This window comes from Centroberyx gerrardi, chromosome 10, assembly GCF_048128805.1.
Source record: "Centroberyx gerrardi isolate f3 chromosome 10, fCenGer3.hap1.cur.20231027, whole genome shotgun sequence".
In the NCBI taxonomy this organism is placed as follows: domain Eukaryota; kingdom Metazoa; phylum Chordata; class Actinopteri; order Beryciformes; family Berycidae; genus Centroberyx; species Centroberyx gerrardi.
In genome coordinates, this window is record NC_136006.1 from 17,268,005 (window position 1) to 17,280,402 (window position 12,398).

General features: G+C 41.1%; 1 protein-coding gene across 2 annotated transcripts; it reads left to right on the forward strand.

The window, feature by feature from the left end:
• The first annotated feature begins 2,517 nt into the window (after positions 1–2,517).
• On the forward strand, positions 2,518–11,901 carry glra2 (glycine receptor, alpha 2). Of its 2 annotated transcripts, none has more exons than XM_071927015.1 (9): positions 2,518–2,603; positions 3,406–3,527; positions 5,881–5,948; positions 7,253–7,476; positions 8,624–8,706; positions 8,798–8,935; positions 9,038–9,252; positions 11,126–11,275; positions 11,620–11,901. In XM_071927015.1, the coding sequence occupies exons 1-9, from the start codon at positions 2,518–2,520 to the stop codon at positions 11,899–11,901; spliced, it is 1,368 nt and encodes a 455-aa protein (XP_071783116.1). The 2 variants fall into 2 exon arrangements, with proteins under 2 accessions (XP_071783116.1, XP_071783117.1); XM_071927016.1 differs by lacking the exon at positions 5,881–5,948 and adding an exon at positions 5,738–5,805 and having other exon boundaries at positions 2,536–2,603.
• The last annotated feature ends 497 nt before the right edge of the window (positions 11,902–12,398 follow it).

A 12,398-nucleotide genomic window follows, 5' to 3' on the forward strand; every position in this document is an offset into this window, starting at 1 on the left:
AAAAGCCAAAAAACCTTTTGTTTGCGTTTGAAAGTTATAAATGGTGCCGCAAATCCTTTTAGACAACAGAGTCTCGGAAAGGACAGCACTATAAACCAGATGATGTAAAACCCTTAATTCCCCACAGAATAACAGGCAGTAGCGGCCAATCTTAGTTGTGTGTGGGCAGCTTTAAAATAGCGCCTTCGCCTGTCTTGAGCCTTTAATTTTAATGGCTGTGGAAACTGCTGGATGAATGAAACAGACAGCTCTTGTCAAAAGGATTATTCTGTTTTATTCTTTCCTTTCACAGAGGGGGATAAACTACATCTCTCTCTCCCCTTAGCGACACACGGATTTGACTTTTTCTCCCTTAATTATATGACCCACCTGGCCCAAAGTCTTTCCTTATGGAATCTAATGGCCAATTGAAGCCCTCGTTGGTTGTCATAACACAGACAAGCCAACTGCAGCTGTCTCTGAGATGGAAAATAAATGACTTGGGTGCCAAGTGAATTTTGGCCCTTGCCAATAGCAAATGCATTCATTAAAGTGAATCCACAAAATATCCAGATTTATAGATGTTATTTTTTGCCTTGGATCAGGCACATTGACATGAGAACCACAGATAGTTCAGGTTCATATTCAATATGACGTGCTGCTCATCAAACTGAAGTGCTGCTCATCATGTATCCCACAGTTAATTGCAAAAACGTGGACATATGCTTATTGGCAATTCAAATACAGAACATTAAGTGTTTAGGGAGTAGAACATGCTGTAGAGCAAGCCATGCACAAGACCTCTGATGACAGACTAATGTTAAATCCCCAAACCAGAGCAAGCCATACATTCCCAACCATGAGATACAATGTGACACATGTAATTTGGACCATAGCATTAAAATGGGGGGAGGGGGAGGGGGAGTACTTGATGATTTCCTCCTCAGGCTGAGACAGCCGTCTCTTATAGCAGATGATCTGGAAACCGGTCGGTAACCAAGTGCCAGACTGAAGTGTAATATGGCCCCAAGCATGTCACAGCATTGAGGCATGTGATGCACTGAGAGTAATCTCACAACATAATGCCTATGGTTGGCCTGATGTGAATGAAAGACTTTTTTCTCACTGTCGCTGTTTCTTCCACAGCACATGCCAGTGTGTTCATGTGAAATGAGTCATTCATGCCTATGGTCCATGAAGCACTTGCAGCCCACTCACAGGCGTGCGCTGCCAGGTCCCCCCACCCCAGTATCAATACAAATATCACAATCTAAAACAAATCAAGAGCTGTTTTGTGTAGATGTTGCTCGACGACTGCTGAATTTGTGTAGTGGACTACTGAACTTGTTTTATGTTCTATACTCATCCCCCTTTGGCTACAGCCACCCTATATTCCTCTCTGCCGTCTCCGTCTGTGTTTCTGTCTGTCAGTCAGCTCTCCTCCGTCTCGCTCTGGGAGGCCAACCTTTCAGCATTTCCAATGATGTGCCTCGGAAATCTGTTTCCAGGGCAACCAGGGTACCAAATACATTCCCAGCGGCTTCTTGCTGGTGTGTCCTTTGTTTACACTTTTCATATCTCTGGGAGGATTTAGTTTGTTCTAAACAGACAAAGGACGTGACCAAAAACAGCACACCCTGTAAAATACAGACAAGAAGTGACCCAGTGAATCTCATATCATACATTCACAGTGTCAATCTGTCTTTTTGCTTCCAGCTGAATTGCACCCTTGAATAAACGTCATGATTGCACATTATTATGAATGCACGTACCAACTCATTTTATTTTCACTGGAGCATATAGATGTACATTAGATGCTCATATTACCCTTGTCATTTCATGTGAACATGCATGTTTAAACCCCTGGACAACCCTCAAAACAGCCAAAGCCACTTGATCCATGATGCGCAGCTGCGCGCACTGGGAGTTTCTGAATCAAGCCGATCTCGTGAGAGTAAAGCTCTAGTATTTAAAATGTATACATCTTCTTATGTAACAGATATTGTAAACAAAGTTTGAATTGGTTTGAATAGATTGCCTTTCTCGTTTATTGGACTTATTGAAAATCGACTCACGTCCTCCACTTTTAAGCCTTGCGCTTGCGCGTAAATGAACCGGGAGCTGTCCAAGTGCTGAAATGAAAAAAGGCGTTCCACTCCCATTCCTCAACAGAGGATGGTCCTCTACCTGCGAAAGATGTCACTCCACAACTAATCACACAGGAACGGGCATTTAGATTTGAGCAGACGCCAAAGCAGAAAGCTCCAGTCGATGCGTTTTGGAGATTCACCCTCTCGACGTCTTACCACAAGCCTGATGCTTCTTCACACCTTCCTCTCAAGAAATCTGCTTCTGGGAATCAGAGTTTTATGAAACTAAACTATGATCTGTGGCTACATACTGGAATGTCTCCTGCGTTTTTGTATGATACAAGAACACCCAAACGCCCACGATTTGGTCAGGAAGAAAGCGGTATCCCTGTTTGGATTATGTGTTTGACCAATGTAAACATATGGAAGAAATAAAAAAAGTGAGCCTATGAGAAAACCAAGAGGAATGAATCGCTCCTTTATAAAAATCTTGACAGCCTTATTTGCATGTTTCATGGAGACCAGCAACTTCAGGTAGGCGGATTTATTTACCAAATCGAGCTTTATTTAAATAGGTTATATCTATCTGATTCCACACTAACACAGATGATTTGCCCTTCCCAAAGTTTGAGATATTAGATTATTCATTCAACAAAATGTTGGCTGAATGGAAATGAAATTAGAGCCAATGTGAAATGGACAATGACTTTTTCTGCACAGCCTAAGTTAGTAAGCTATTTCTTTCGCTTTAATTTAGGTTCAATTTGACCAGTCGACTCAAGTTACTCAGTGTTTGTTTTTTTTGTTTTTTAGTATGTATAAGTATTTTCATCTACCTATATATGAATTGTTTTGATAGTGAGTGTTTTGATAGTGAGTTCCATAAAGTCCCTAACGATAATTTATCATAATATTCCTAAAATATTCCTAGAGGGACTTGAAGTGTCTGTAGTAGTAATTTTTTTTATATATCTCTTGTAGTATCACTATAATATCCCTATAATGTTCCCATAGGGAATTACAGTTTTAATGTGATCTTTGCATGGCATCCTTGTAAAATGTATCATAGAAATACTATAGTCGTTTTTCGTTAAGGGAGATACATATACGATGTTGACATCGCAGCAAGGTTCATCCATCTATGAATGTTTATGCGCTTTAACGCATAATCTAGTTTTCCTAAGCGTGCCCATCACTCCGAGCTGTGGGCTAGCGTATTTCATTGCTACTCACAGCACACTCACCATGACAAATAAGGTTTTACTCCTCTATTTGAACTGTGGGAAATGACTGATGACTGATCAAGTGATCTTCTCACCGTGTGTGTGTGTTTCAGGGTTGTGGATGCCAAGGAGCACGAATCCAGATCATCCTCTAACCTGTCTCCATCAGACTTTCTGGACTCACTCATGGGTCGAACGTCTGGTTATGATGCACGAATAAGACCAAATTTTAAAGGTTTGTTTTTCATGATCTTTATCTTTTCATAATCTTTAGACACTTCTTTAATGCCCCCCACTCCCCAACCACCACCACTACCACCCCGCTTCTTTTATCACCATCTGATGATGCATCTGAAGTAGCTTGTTGTTGGTATTAGTGATACTGTTCATATAGAGTATGATGTCCATCCCTCCTAAACACTATCATGGCAGCTGTCAATACACCAGACTATAAAATGAATTGTCTATTACCAAAATATTGCCCGGAGTAGCTGCCGGGCTTTTAATAGGAGTAGTCAATCAATGCTGTTGACAGTAACATGATCATCCCAGCAGGAATTTATAGGACCATGGAATTCAACTTGTGAAAACAGTCTAGACTCACATCATAGTTTATGATTCCTCAACATAACATCCCATGTTTTTTTTTTTTCATTTGGTATGTCAAATAGAATCCATAGGCCCATTAAATATCAATTTCAAAACAGGAAAAAAGGCTTAGAAATATCACAATGAACACAATAAAAGGTTGCAGATTAGCACCTGCAGCAGACAAGGATGCCACCATGACAGGCCAAATGATGGATGGTGCCCCCCTGGCTAGGCTGCAGGCTACTGACTTCCTCTGTTGTTGTGTTGTGATGCTGGGGAGAGACACAGCATCTGTCACTAGAATGGAGCTGAGTGAGGAGGGGGAGCCCACTGGGGCCCGGAGCGGGCCTGAGCCTGGGCCAGGCCCGCTCCGGGCCCCGGCTGGGTCAGGTGGGCTGGGATTCTGCTGGAGATGCGCTTGGGCTGGGGAAGTAGGATTGGCGAAGCAGATAGACACTAGCACAGGGATTGATCAGCAGGATTCAGCCTCAACCCAGAAACACATGGCCCAGATCTATCCATCACATCTGGGAGAATGGGAAAATGTTGACAAGATTGCAGAAATGGACTTAAGATGAGAGGAGGACAGTCTGTTTAACGCCGGCTGGCATTTTCAGAGGAGAGATGAAACGGCAACAACTGTTTCTAGCCACCAAAGAGGATGAGCACTCATGGATTACAAAAAAGTCTCAGACACAAAACATGATTTGAGCATTGCTGGTTTAATTTGTATTCTCCTCTCTCTCTCTCTTTCTCGAACGCACACACACACACACGCACGCACACACACCTTATTGCCATGTAGAAAGCAAACGTTTGCATGCTCCCACCACAATGTAAACAGGTGATTTTGGTTGAGAACCTGCTAGTCATACTTTGAAGAGAGTGTTGAACTGTATTACTGAAGGCTGACCTAGATTTGCTTGCTGAGTTTGTTGTGAGGAGAAACTGCTTTATTTTTCTGCTACCGCTGTTAAATGTAGCTGCCTGACGACAAACTGAGGCAAATATTAATACCAAGTTCCATGCAATATTGATGAGGAAAGCACAGGGGAAGGGCACTGCGCTTACAACTTCACTTAACAGATAGAGAAAAAGATTTGCTGTGACTTTAAATGGTATAAACTGCCAAGCCTCGCAAAGAGATTCCAGTTCAGAGGACTCAGTGGAGTAAAAATGACACTACTCACTACAGTATGCATAGCACTTTTTACTCAAGGCAGTCGTGGATTGATACTGGTACAATTAATTTACCAGCATCATTTGTGTGTCTGTGTGTGTGCCTGTGTGTGTGTGTGTGCGTGTGTGTGTGTGCGTGCATTTGTATGTTTGTGTGTACTTCTTTGTGAAAATGTGTGTGCTCATTTGTCTTAGGAAGAGGAGAGGAGAGGATGGAGGAAAAAAAATGTGTGATGAAGTTTTGAAATGACAATGATTTTTACAATTACCACATTTGAAGCGCTCATTATAACATCAAGCTGACGCAGTATGATATCATTACCCTTTATTATATTTTGGCTGGGTTTAATTGTATTTTAACTATATCCTGCAAAAATTAGGAACACTCAGTTCAGTCTCCACCAAAGCCAAAGCCGAGGGCCTATCATGTTTTATGTGATCTTTTACATCTGGTGAGACACAGCATGCGACGTGTGATCATCCACTCATGGAGCCTTCGTGAAAAAAATCTTCATGCTTGTGGGTATTGATGTATGTTGATGTATGCAGTGAAACAGCAGCTTGTAACCAACACACACTCGTTTCCTGATGAAACACTTTTCCAAACCCAACCCCTCCTGATGATATGGGATTAAGGCTTTTCTCCTGTCATGTCATTGTCATTCCATTTCACAGGTCCCCCTGTAAACGTTACATGCAATATTTTTATCAACAGTTTCGGCTCTGTCACAGAGACAACTATGGTGAGTGCATTGGCATTTTGATTGATTTCTGCCCTGTACGATGTGTCAATGTGTTATCTATCCCTCAACCTGCAGGTCCACCAGTTAATGTTACCTGCAACATATTTATCAACAGCTTTGGTTCTATAGCAGAAACTACAATGGTGAGTTGAGCATTGTGCTTGGCCATGTCCGACAGCCTTGATCTCTGCCCTGGAGTTAAGACTGAATCATCCAGTTTATTTATCCAACATAATCAATTTTTGTTTTATTACTGTTTACTTATTCACAAAATGACTTCATTTTTACCATCCAAAAGTCTATTGGCGGGTCCATGAGGCACCCAACAGACATAGCATTATAAATGAGAAAGATGTTTTTCCTTCTACCCAAATAAGTATTGGATTTCTGCACCCATGACGCCCCCTTGTACATGTGTTACATTAGCCCAGGTTTAATAATTCACACAATGAAGGCCAACTAATAATTCACTTAAAGTGCAGCCAATATTTGTGGGTGGGGGACTTAGGGCTTGAGATTCAAACAGATTGATCAATGTGATATCTGAAGACACCCAACTGCCCAAGGGGTAAACAATGTGAAACCTGGGACACTTCACTGCAGCTCATTCACAAGCTGTGATCAAAGAATTCATAATGAGTGATCAAAAATACTTGGATCATGATAGGAGGATGCTAATTTGCACAGGAACTGAATTTCATAAGATTGCAAGGGAACTACAAATCTTTTAGATAAACACAGATGCAAACATTTGGAACCGCCAATATACTGATAAAATATCAAACAACATAAAGGCATCTCATCATCATGAAATGTCAATTACTCTGAGCAATTGAGCTTTGTGAAACATGTGTAATTTAATACTAACCGCATTGCCAGAATCCAATGGATTTTCTTTGCCAAGCATTGCTTACCATAAACATCATCTAGCTACCATAATGGCACTTATATATAATCATGATTAATGAGGAAAGTTGTAATACGTTCAGCATATCCCACAAGCAAACTGCATCAGTAGGTTGCTCCTGTCCATAAATGTAATTAATTTATGCTTATATGGGCATTTAGATGATGGTATTGCTAGTTAATATAGAAATTTCCAGATGTGCATTGGAATTCATATACCGCTCATCATTCATGTTATTTGTCATATGCTATTATTTATCTCACAGAACTGTTTCTGAAAAAGTAGCCTTCTATGTTTGTAATTGTGTGAATGTGACAATATATAATTAAAGTTATAATGATGTAACAGGAAAAGCAACATGTGAACAATAAGTCTGTGACTTCACCAGATGTGGTGTAGACATTTTATTATTTTATTTTTTCAAAGAGAGAAGGATATATAAGAATAAGAATAAAGCCAATGGCTAATATTGAATCTATAGCATGTTTTCTCATACCCAAAGCACCACAAAGTATGTAAAGCTGCTTGTCATCTCTGCAGGATTACAGAGTGAACATCTTCCTGCGGCAGAAGTGGAACGACCCCCGGCTGGCATACAGCAAATACCCAGATTCCTCCCTTGACTTGGATCCATCCATGTTGGACTCCATCTGGAAGCCTGACCTCTTCTTTGCCAATGAAAAGGGTGCCAACTTCCATGATGTAACCACAGACAACAAGCTCCTGAGGATTTTCAAGGATGGGACTGTCCTCTACAGTATCAGGTGAGGTGCTGGACACATTGAATTATAAGCAACAGAATTAAAGATTCAGCAGAATTAAACATAAAGGTTTATATCTACGTTTAGTCTTTGGCATTAAAGTGGTTACGGTATGAATTTGTGCTATTGAACCATACAAGGTGAAAAATTATACTTTAGTTAACCCCAAAGATCTCATTCATCACTCACTGTAGTTTTACCCCAGGACATGTTCACTTCACTATCTATCTATAGGATACATGCTTTAAGTGGATTTATCTCAATATGATATCCTCATTTAATATCGCTGAAACAGTTCCCGCATACAATAGAGATTTAATAAAAGAGCACTGACCGCAAGAGAGCAAGCTAATCTCAAGGGTATTGTGGAGAATCCACATTTGAACAGAAGGTAAGATGAAAACATGAGTCCATTTTCCTGGTGGTTTCTGCATAGTCAGTAGTTTTGGCTCAGATTCCATAGGATCAGTAAGAAAGACTCACGCACCTGCAGCCCATTCATGGTGGATGACACCTTATAGGCCCCTCTGGCAAAACCAGCCCAACGTTTGAGCAAAAACCTGTACGACAAGATATGAAAATATGTTTCATTTCATTTCAATATAACTTCAGTCACACATGGCATTCGATTTTTTTTTTCTGTGATGATGCGATATAAAGCAGATCAATTTAGAGTCCATTTAGAGAGCAGTTCGGGGCTGAGCGGTGCCCAGGTGTGGACGCAGACACTGGGTCGGCGGGGAGAGATGAAAGGCGGTTAGCCACTCTCTCCATTCATGAGAGAAATGACAGAGGGAGCAGACCGCAGACCACAATGCATCTCAGAGACAATAAGTTGCAGTAATGAAAGTGTGATAGGAACCTGCTGAAGGGAATCCTATATGCTGTGTCAGAGGCTGTCTCAGAGGAGAAGGGAGAGGCAGAAAGAGCGCTCAGTCAGGGAGAGAAGAATACACCACACGAAGATGATTGAAAATGTACCAATCGTTCCGTTTAATTTTTCAAGCAAATTATTTAAAGTTGAAGCGTCGAATCCAACATTTTCAACGTTCAACAAGAATGATCTTGTGATTTCAGACGCAAGTAACACATACTATACTCAACGGTGCAGTCTGTTCATCATATCTTATGCCTTTGCCTCATGCCACAGGTTGACTCTCATTCTGTCCTGTCCAATGGATCTAAAGAACTTTCCGATGGATGTCCAAACTTGCACCATGCAGCTGGAAAGTTGTGAGCAATAACTTTGTCCCACACATCTGCTTTTCTTGCCACACATTCCCCAGTTAGTATCTATGGTTAATTTCTCCTTTGCTGTCTTTAGTTGGCTACACCATGAATGACTTGATCTTTGAGTGGCTGGAGAACGGTGCTGTGCAGGTGTCGGACGGGCTCACACTGCCTCAGTTCATTATGAGGGATGAGAAGGAGCTGGGCAACTGTACCAAACACTACAACACTGGTTAGAGAACACGCGCATCTGTGTGCATTTTTAACTTCATACAATTAACATTTCCCTTGGTGCGGTAGCTGAATTGCATTTGTGTTTGTTGTTGTTGAACAGGTAGATTCACTTGTATTGAGGTGAAATTCCATCTGGAGCGCCAGATGGGATACTACCTGATCCAGATGTACATCCCTTCGCTCCTGATTGTCATCCTCTCATGGGTGTCTTTCTGGATCAATATGGATGCTGCGCCCGCCAGAGTGGCACTGGGCATCACCACTGTGCTTACCATGACAACACAGAGCTCCGGCTCCAGAGCTTCCCTTCCAAAGGTAAACCTAATTTCTTCATCCCAACGGCACGAGTCGTTAATTAGATAGTGGGGCTAATAGGCTGTGCTCACATCAAACAGTCCTGTATCTCTCATTCAAAAGTCAAAAGTCACGCATAATAGCGTCTATCATACTGATGGAGGGGAACACATTGTAAATAGGCATTTATAAAGGCATGCTCCAATGATTGGGTGTACCTGTAAGGAATCGGTTGTCAATCCACACATTTGAGGGTTTAATAATGATAATCATGAGAAGAGGAAGAACAGTTACAAAGTCAATGCCAAAAACAAACAGGAGGATAATGTTAAAGCTAAGGGCTAAGTCTATAAAACACGTTTGAAATGTAGCTATGGGTCAGACCTAACTGTACTTTAAAAGTAAAAAATGAAATATTAAGATTCTACTAATTATACAGTAGGTAGCCAGTGCATGGGAGCTAAAGCTGGGGTTATGTGGCCCTCTCTAATTGTTTGGTTAAAACTCGGGCAGCAGAAGACAGATTTATGACCCAGGCAAATATAAAAGGTAGAGAAGCATCTAAAGAAGAGGAAATACAAACATGGTTCGAGTCCGGCCCCGGGCCTTCCCCTCTCTCTCTCTCCCTATCTTTCCTGTCTCTCTCCACTGTGAACTATCAAATAAAGTATTAAATGCCAAAAAAATAATGTTTAAAAAGTACTGTATAAAATCCATACTGCATACTGTATGAACTGTTAGTTGATGGTGTCAGTTTGGACTATCTAATAATGGAAAACTGTCTTGCTCTTATGTGAAAGCCACTGATATAACCAATGCATAAAATCATGTTATGTTGGAGATGCTTCTCTGCTGATAAAAGCATAACTGGACAGCCCTTCAGCCAGATGTTTACCTTATTTGTGCAAATCACAACATCCAACATTTTTGTTACAATTGAGATGCCGCTAATTAATGCATGTATACATTACCAGCAGCAGTCGGTACACTGCCGTAGCTTATTTTCAATCAGGCTAAATTGGCATGCACACTTGTGAGGGGTACTACAGGCACTGTGAGTCAGCTCTTGAAGATCAATCACTCTCCCACACATCGGTCTGCACATGACCACAGAAGGGCTTGGCCACGTCAAAGAGTCCCACATGAAAGACACGTATACTGATAAATATTTAAAGGGAGGCCTTTGAGAGCCTCTGCTCATGAAAACAAAAGCTCAATATGCCTTAAGTGCCCTCAAAAAGCTGAGTTGTTTTCTCCCCATGCAAATCAGCTGTCATGGGGAACGTTAGAGACGAGGTCACTCTATGATGAGTAGGAAAGCATCTTCAGGCTCCTTTCAACTTCATCTTCACTTTCTCAGTGGAGACAGATGAAAAGCAATGCTAAAGGTACAAATTGATAGCTACAGTTCTCTTTCTATTACCTTAGTAATTAAGGCAGCAATTATTTCCCACTGTGCTTTATAGCCATGCAATCACTGACATTACTGGCAGCTCTGATACACTTGTTAGCAAACATCACCCCTAATTATAGTCATTTAGAAGTCCCAGCAAGCTGACTTACATAAAAAGCACACTGCAGGGACATAAAAAAAACCCTGTAACTGACAATTTATCTGCTTTTTAACAGATATTTTCTGCTTGTATGTATTGTCAGCTATGTCAGTTTAACAATTCCATTCTGATTAGCTTTTCCACACTGATTAGCTTTTCCACTGTTAGTAAACTCAGTGTTATAGCCCCAAAACAGATTACTAGAAATGAAAGCTATTATAAGATTAAAATGATTAACCAATATTTCAGTGAGTCAAAGCATAAAATCCATACTGAACTGTTAGTTTATGCTGTCACATTGGAGTATCTAACAAAGGAAATCTGTTTTGTCTTGTTTTCAGGTCTCTTATGTGAAAGCCATTGATATCTGGATGGCCGTATGCCTGCTCTTTGTATTTGCTGCGTTGCTAGAATATGCTGGGGTTAATTTTGTCTCCAGGCAACAGAAGGAGTTCCTTCGCTTGAGGCGAAGACAGAGGAGGAATCATAAGGTAAGTCTTCCAAGTCTCGACAAGGTCGCTGCTTAGTTACCAAACTTTTTTGAATAGGAACTTAAAGTAGCGTGACATGATTAGTTTTTGGCTGAATTAAGATTTAGCCCCTAAAGTAGTCGTTCTGAGTAGTTTATCATTTTAGTGGGAAATGTGTCGGGTCATCTTGGGCCATGTTAATTTAAGAGTGGTTGTAATAACTGGGAGACATTCAGCTGTGTTTGCTATGCTACGCAATATTGGGCCTGTGGCCATTCACAGGTAAAACATAACACCTGAGTCACAGTCTTACAAAATAACAAGTGAGCACTATATGTGCACATGTGCGTGTGTGTTTTTTTCAGGATGACGACATGCGGGAAGGCCGTTTTAATTTCTCTGGCTATAGCATGAGTCAGTGTCTGCCGATGAAGGACGGCTCGGCTGTTAAGAACGCCACCCCAGCTCCAAACCCTCAACCACCAGCCCCAAAAGACATAGACACCATGAGGAAGAAGTTTGTGGACAGAGCCAAGAGGATAGACACAATCTCCAGGGCAGCCTTTCCTCTGGCCTTCCTCATCTTCAACATCTTCTACTGGATTACCTACAAGATCATCAGGCATGAGGACATCCACAAAGAGTAACAGCTCCCATAGGTTTAACCACTAGAAATAACATCCTCTATCTTTCTCATTTCTCAGATTGAGAAATGATTGGAAAGCACAGTGAGATGATGTTGTGAGACTGTGCATTGAGAGGCACCATGGTGATGATGGTGGTGCTCTTTCAGGGATAATGTATAATGTTCATGCATCACAGAGTAATGCTTGTTCTGATTATCAATGAACAGCTCGTGAGACACAGATGCTTTTTTGTTGTTGTACTGCTGCATAATATTTCCTGATGATTCTGGAAAAAGGTTTTAACTCAAGGCACAGTAATATGCTGGAGAAGATGGACCAAATTTTCTGAAACATCACTGCCTTGGCGTCTGTACAACCAAGGAATAGAAACACATTCCATGGATTTGTAAATGTATGGTAGAGTAGTCAGACCTTTACTTAAAGACTTTTTGTGGTTGCAAGAAAAGGGTATTTCATATCAAGGATGTTTAGAACTGTTTTATATTGTACTATTGTCA

Excerpts from the sequence above, each read along its gene's own strand:
- glra2 (XM_071927015.1), top strand. The coding sequence starts at position 2,518 with ATGAGAAAACCAAGAGGAATGAATCGCTCCTTTATAAAAATCTTGACA. Across the intron at positions 2,604-3,405 it reads ATGGAGACCAGCAACTTCAG|GGTTGTGGATGCCAAGGAGC; the intron begins GTAGGCGGATTT and ends TGTGTGTTTCAG. Across the intron at positions 8,707-8,797 it reads CACCATGCAGCTGGAAAGTT|TTGGCTACACCATGAATGAC; the intron begins GTGAGCAATAAC and ends TGCTGTCTTTAG.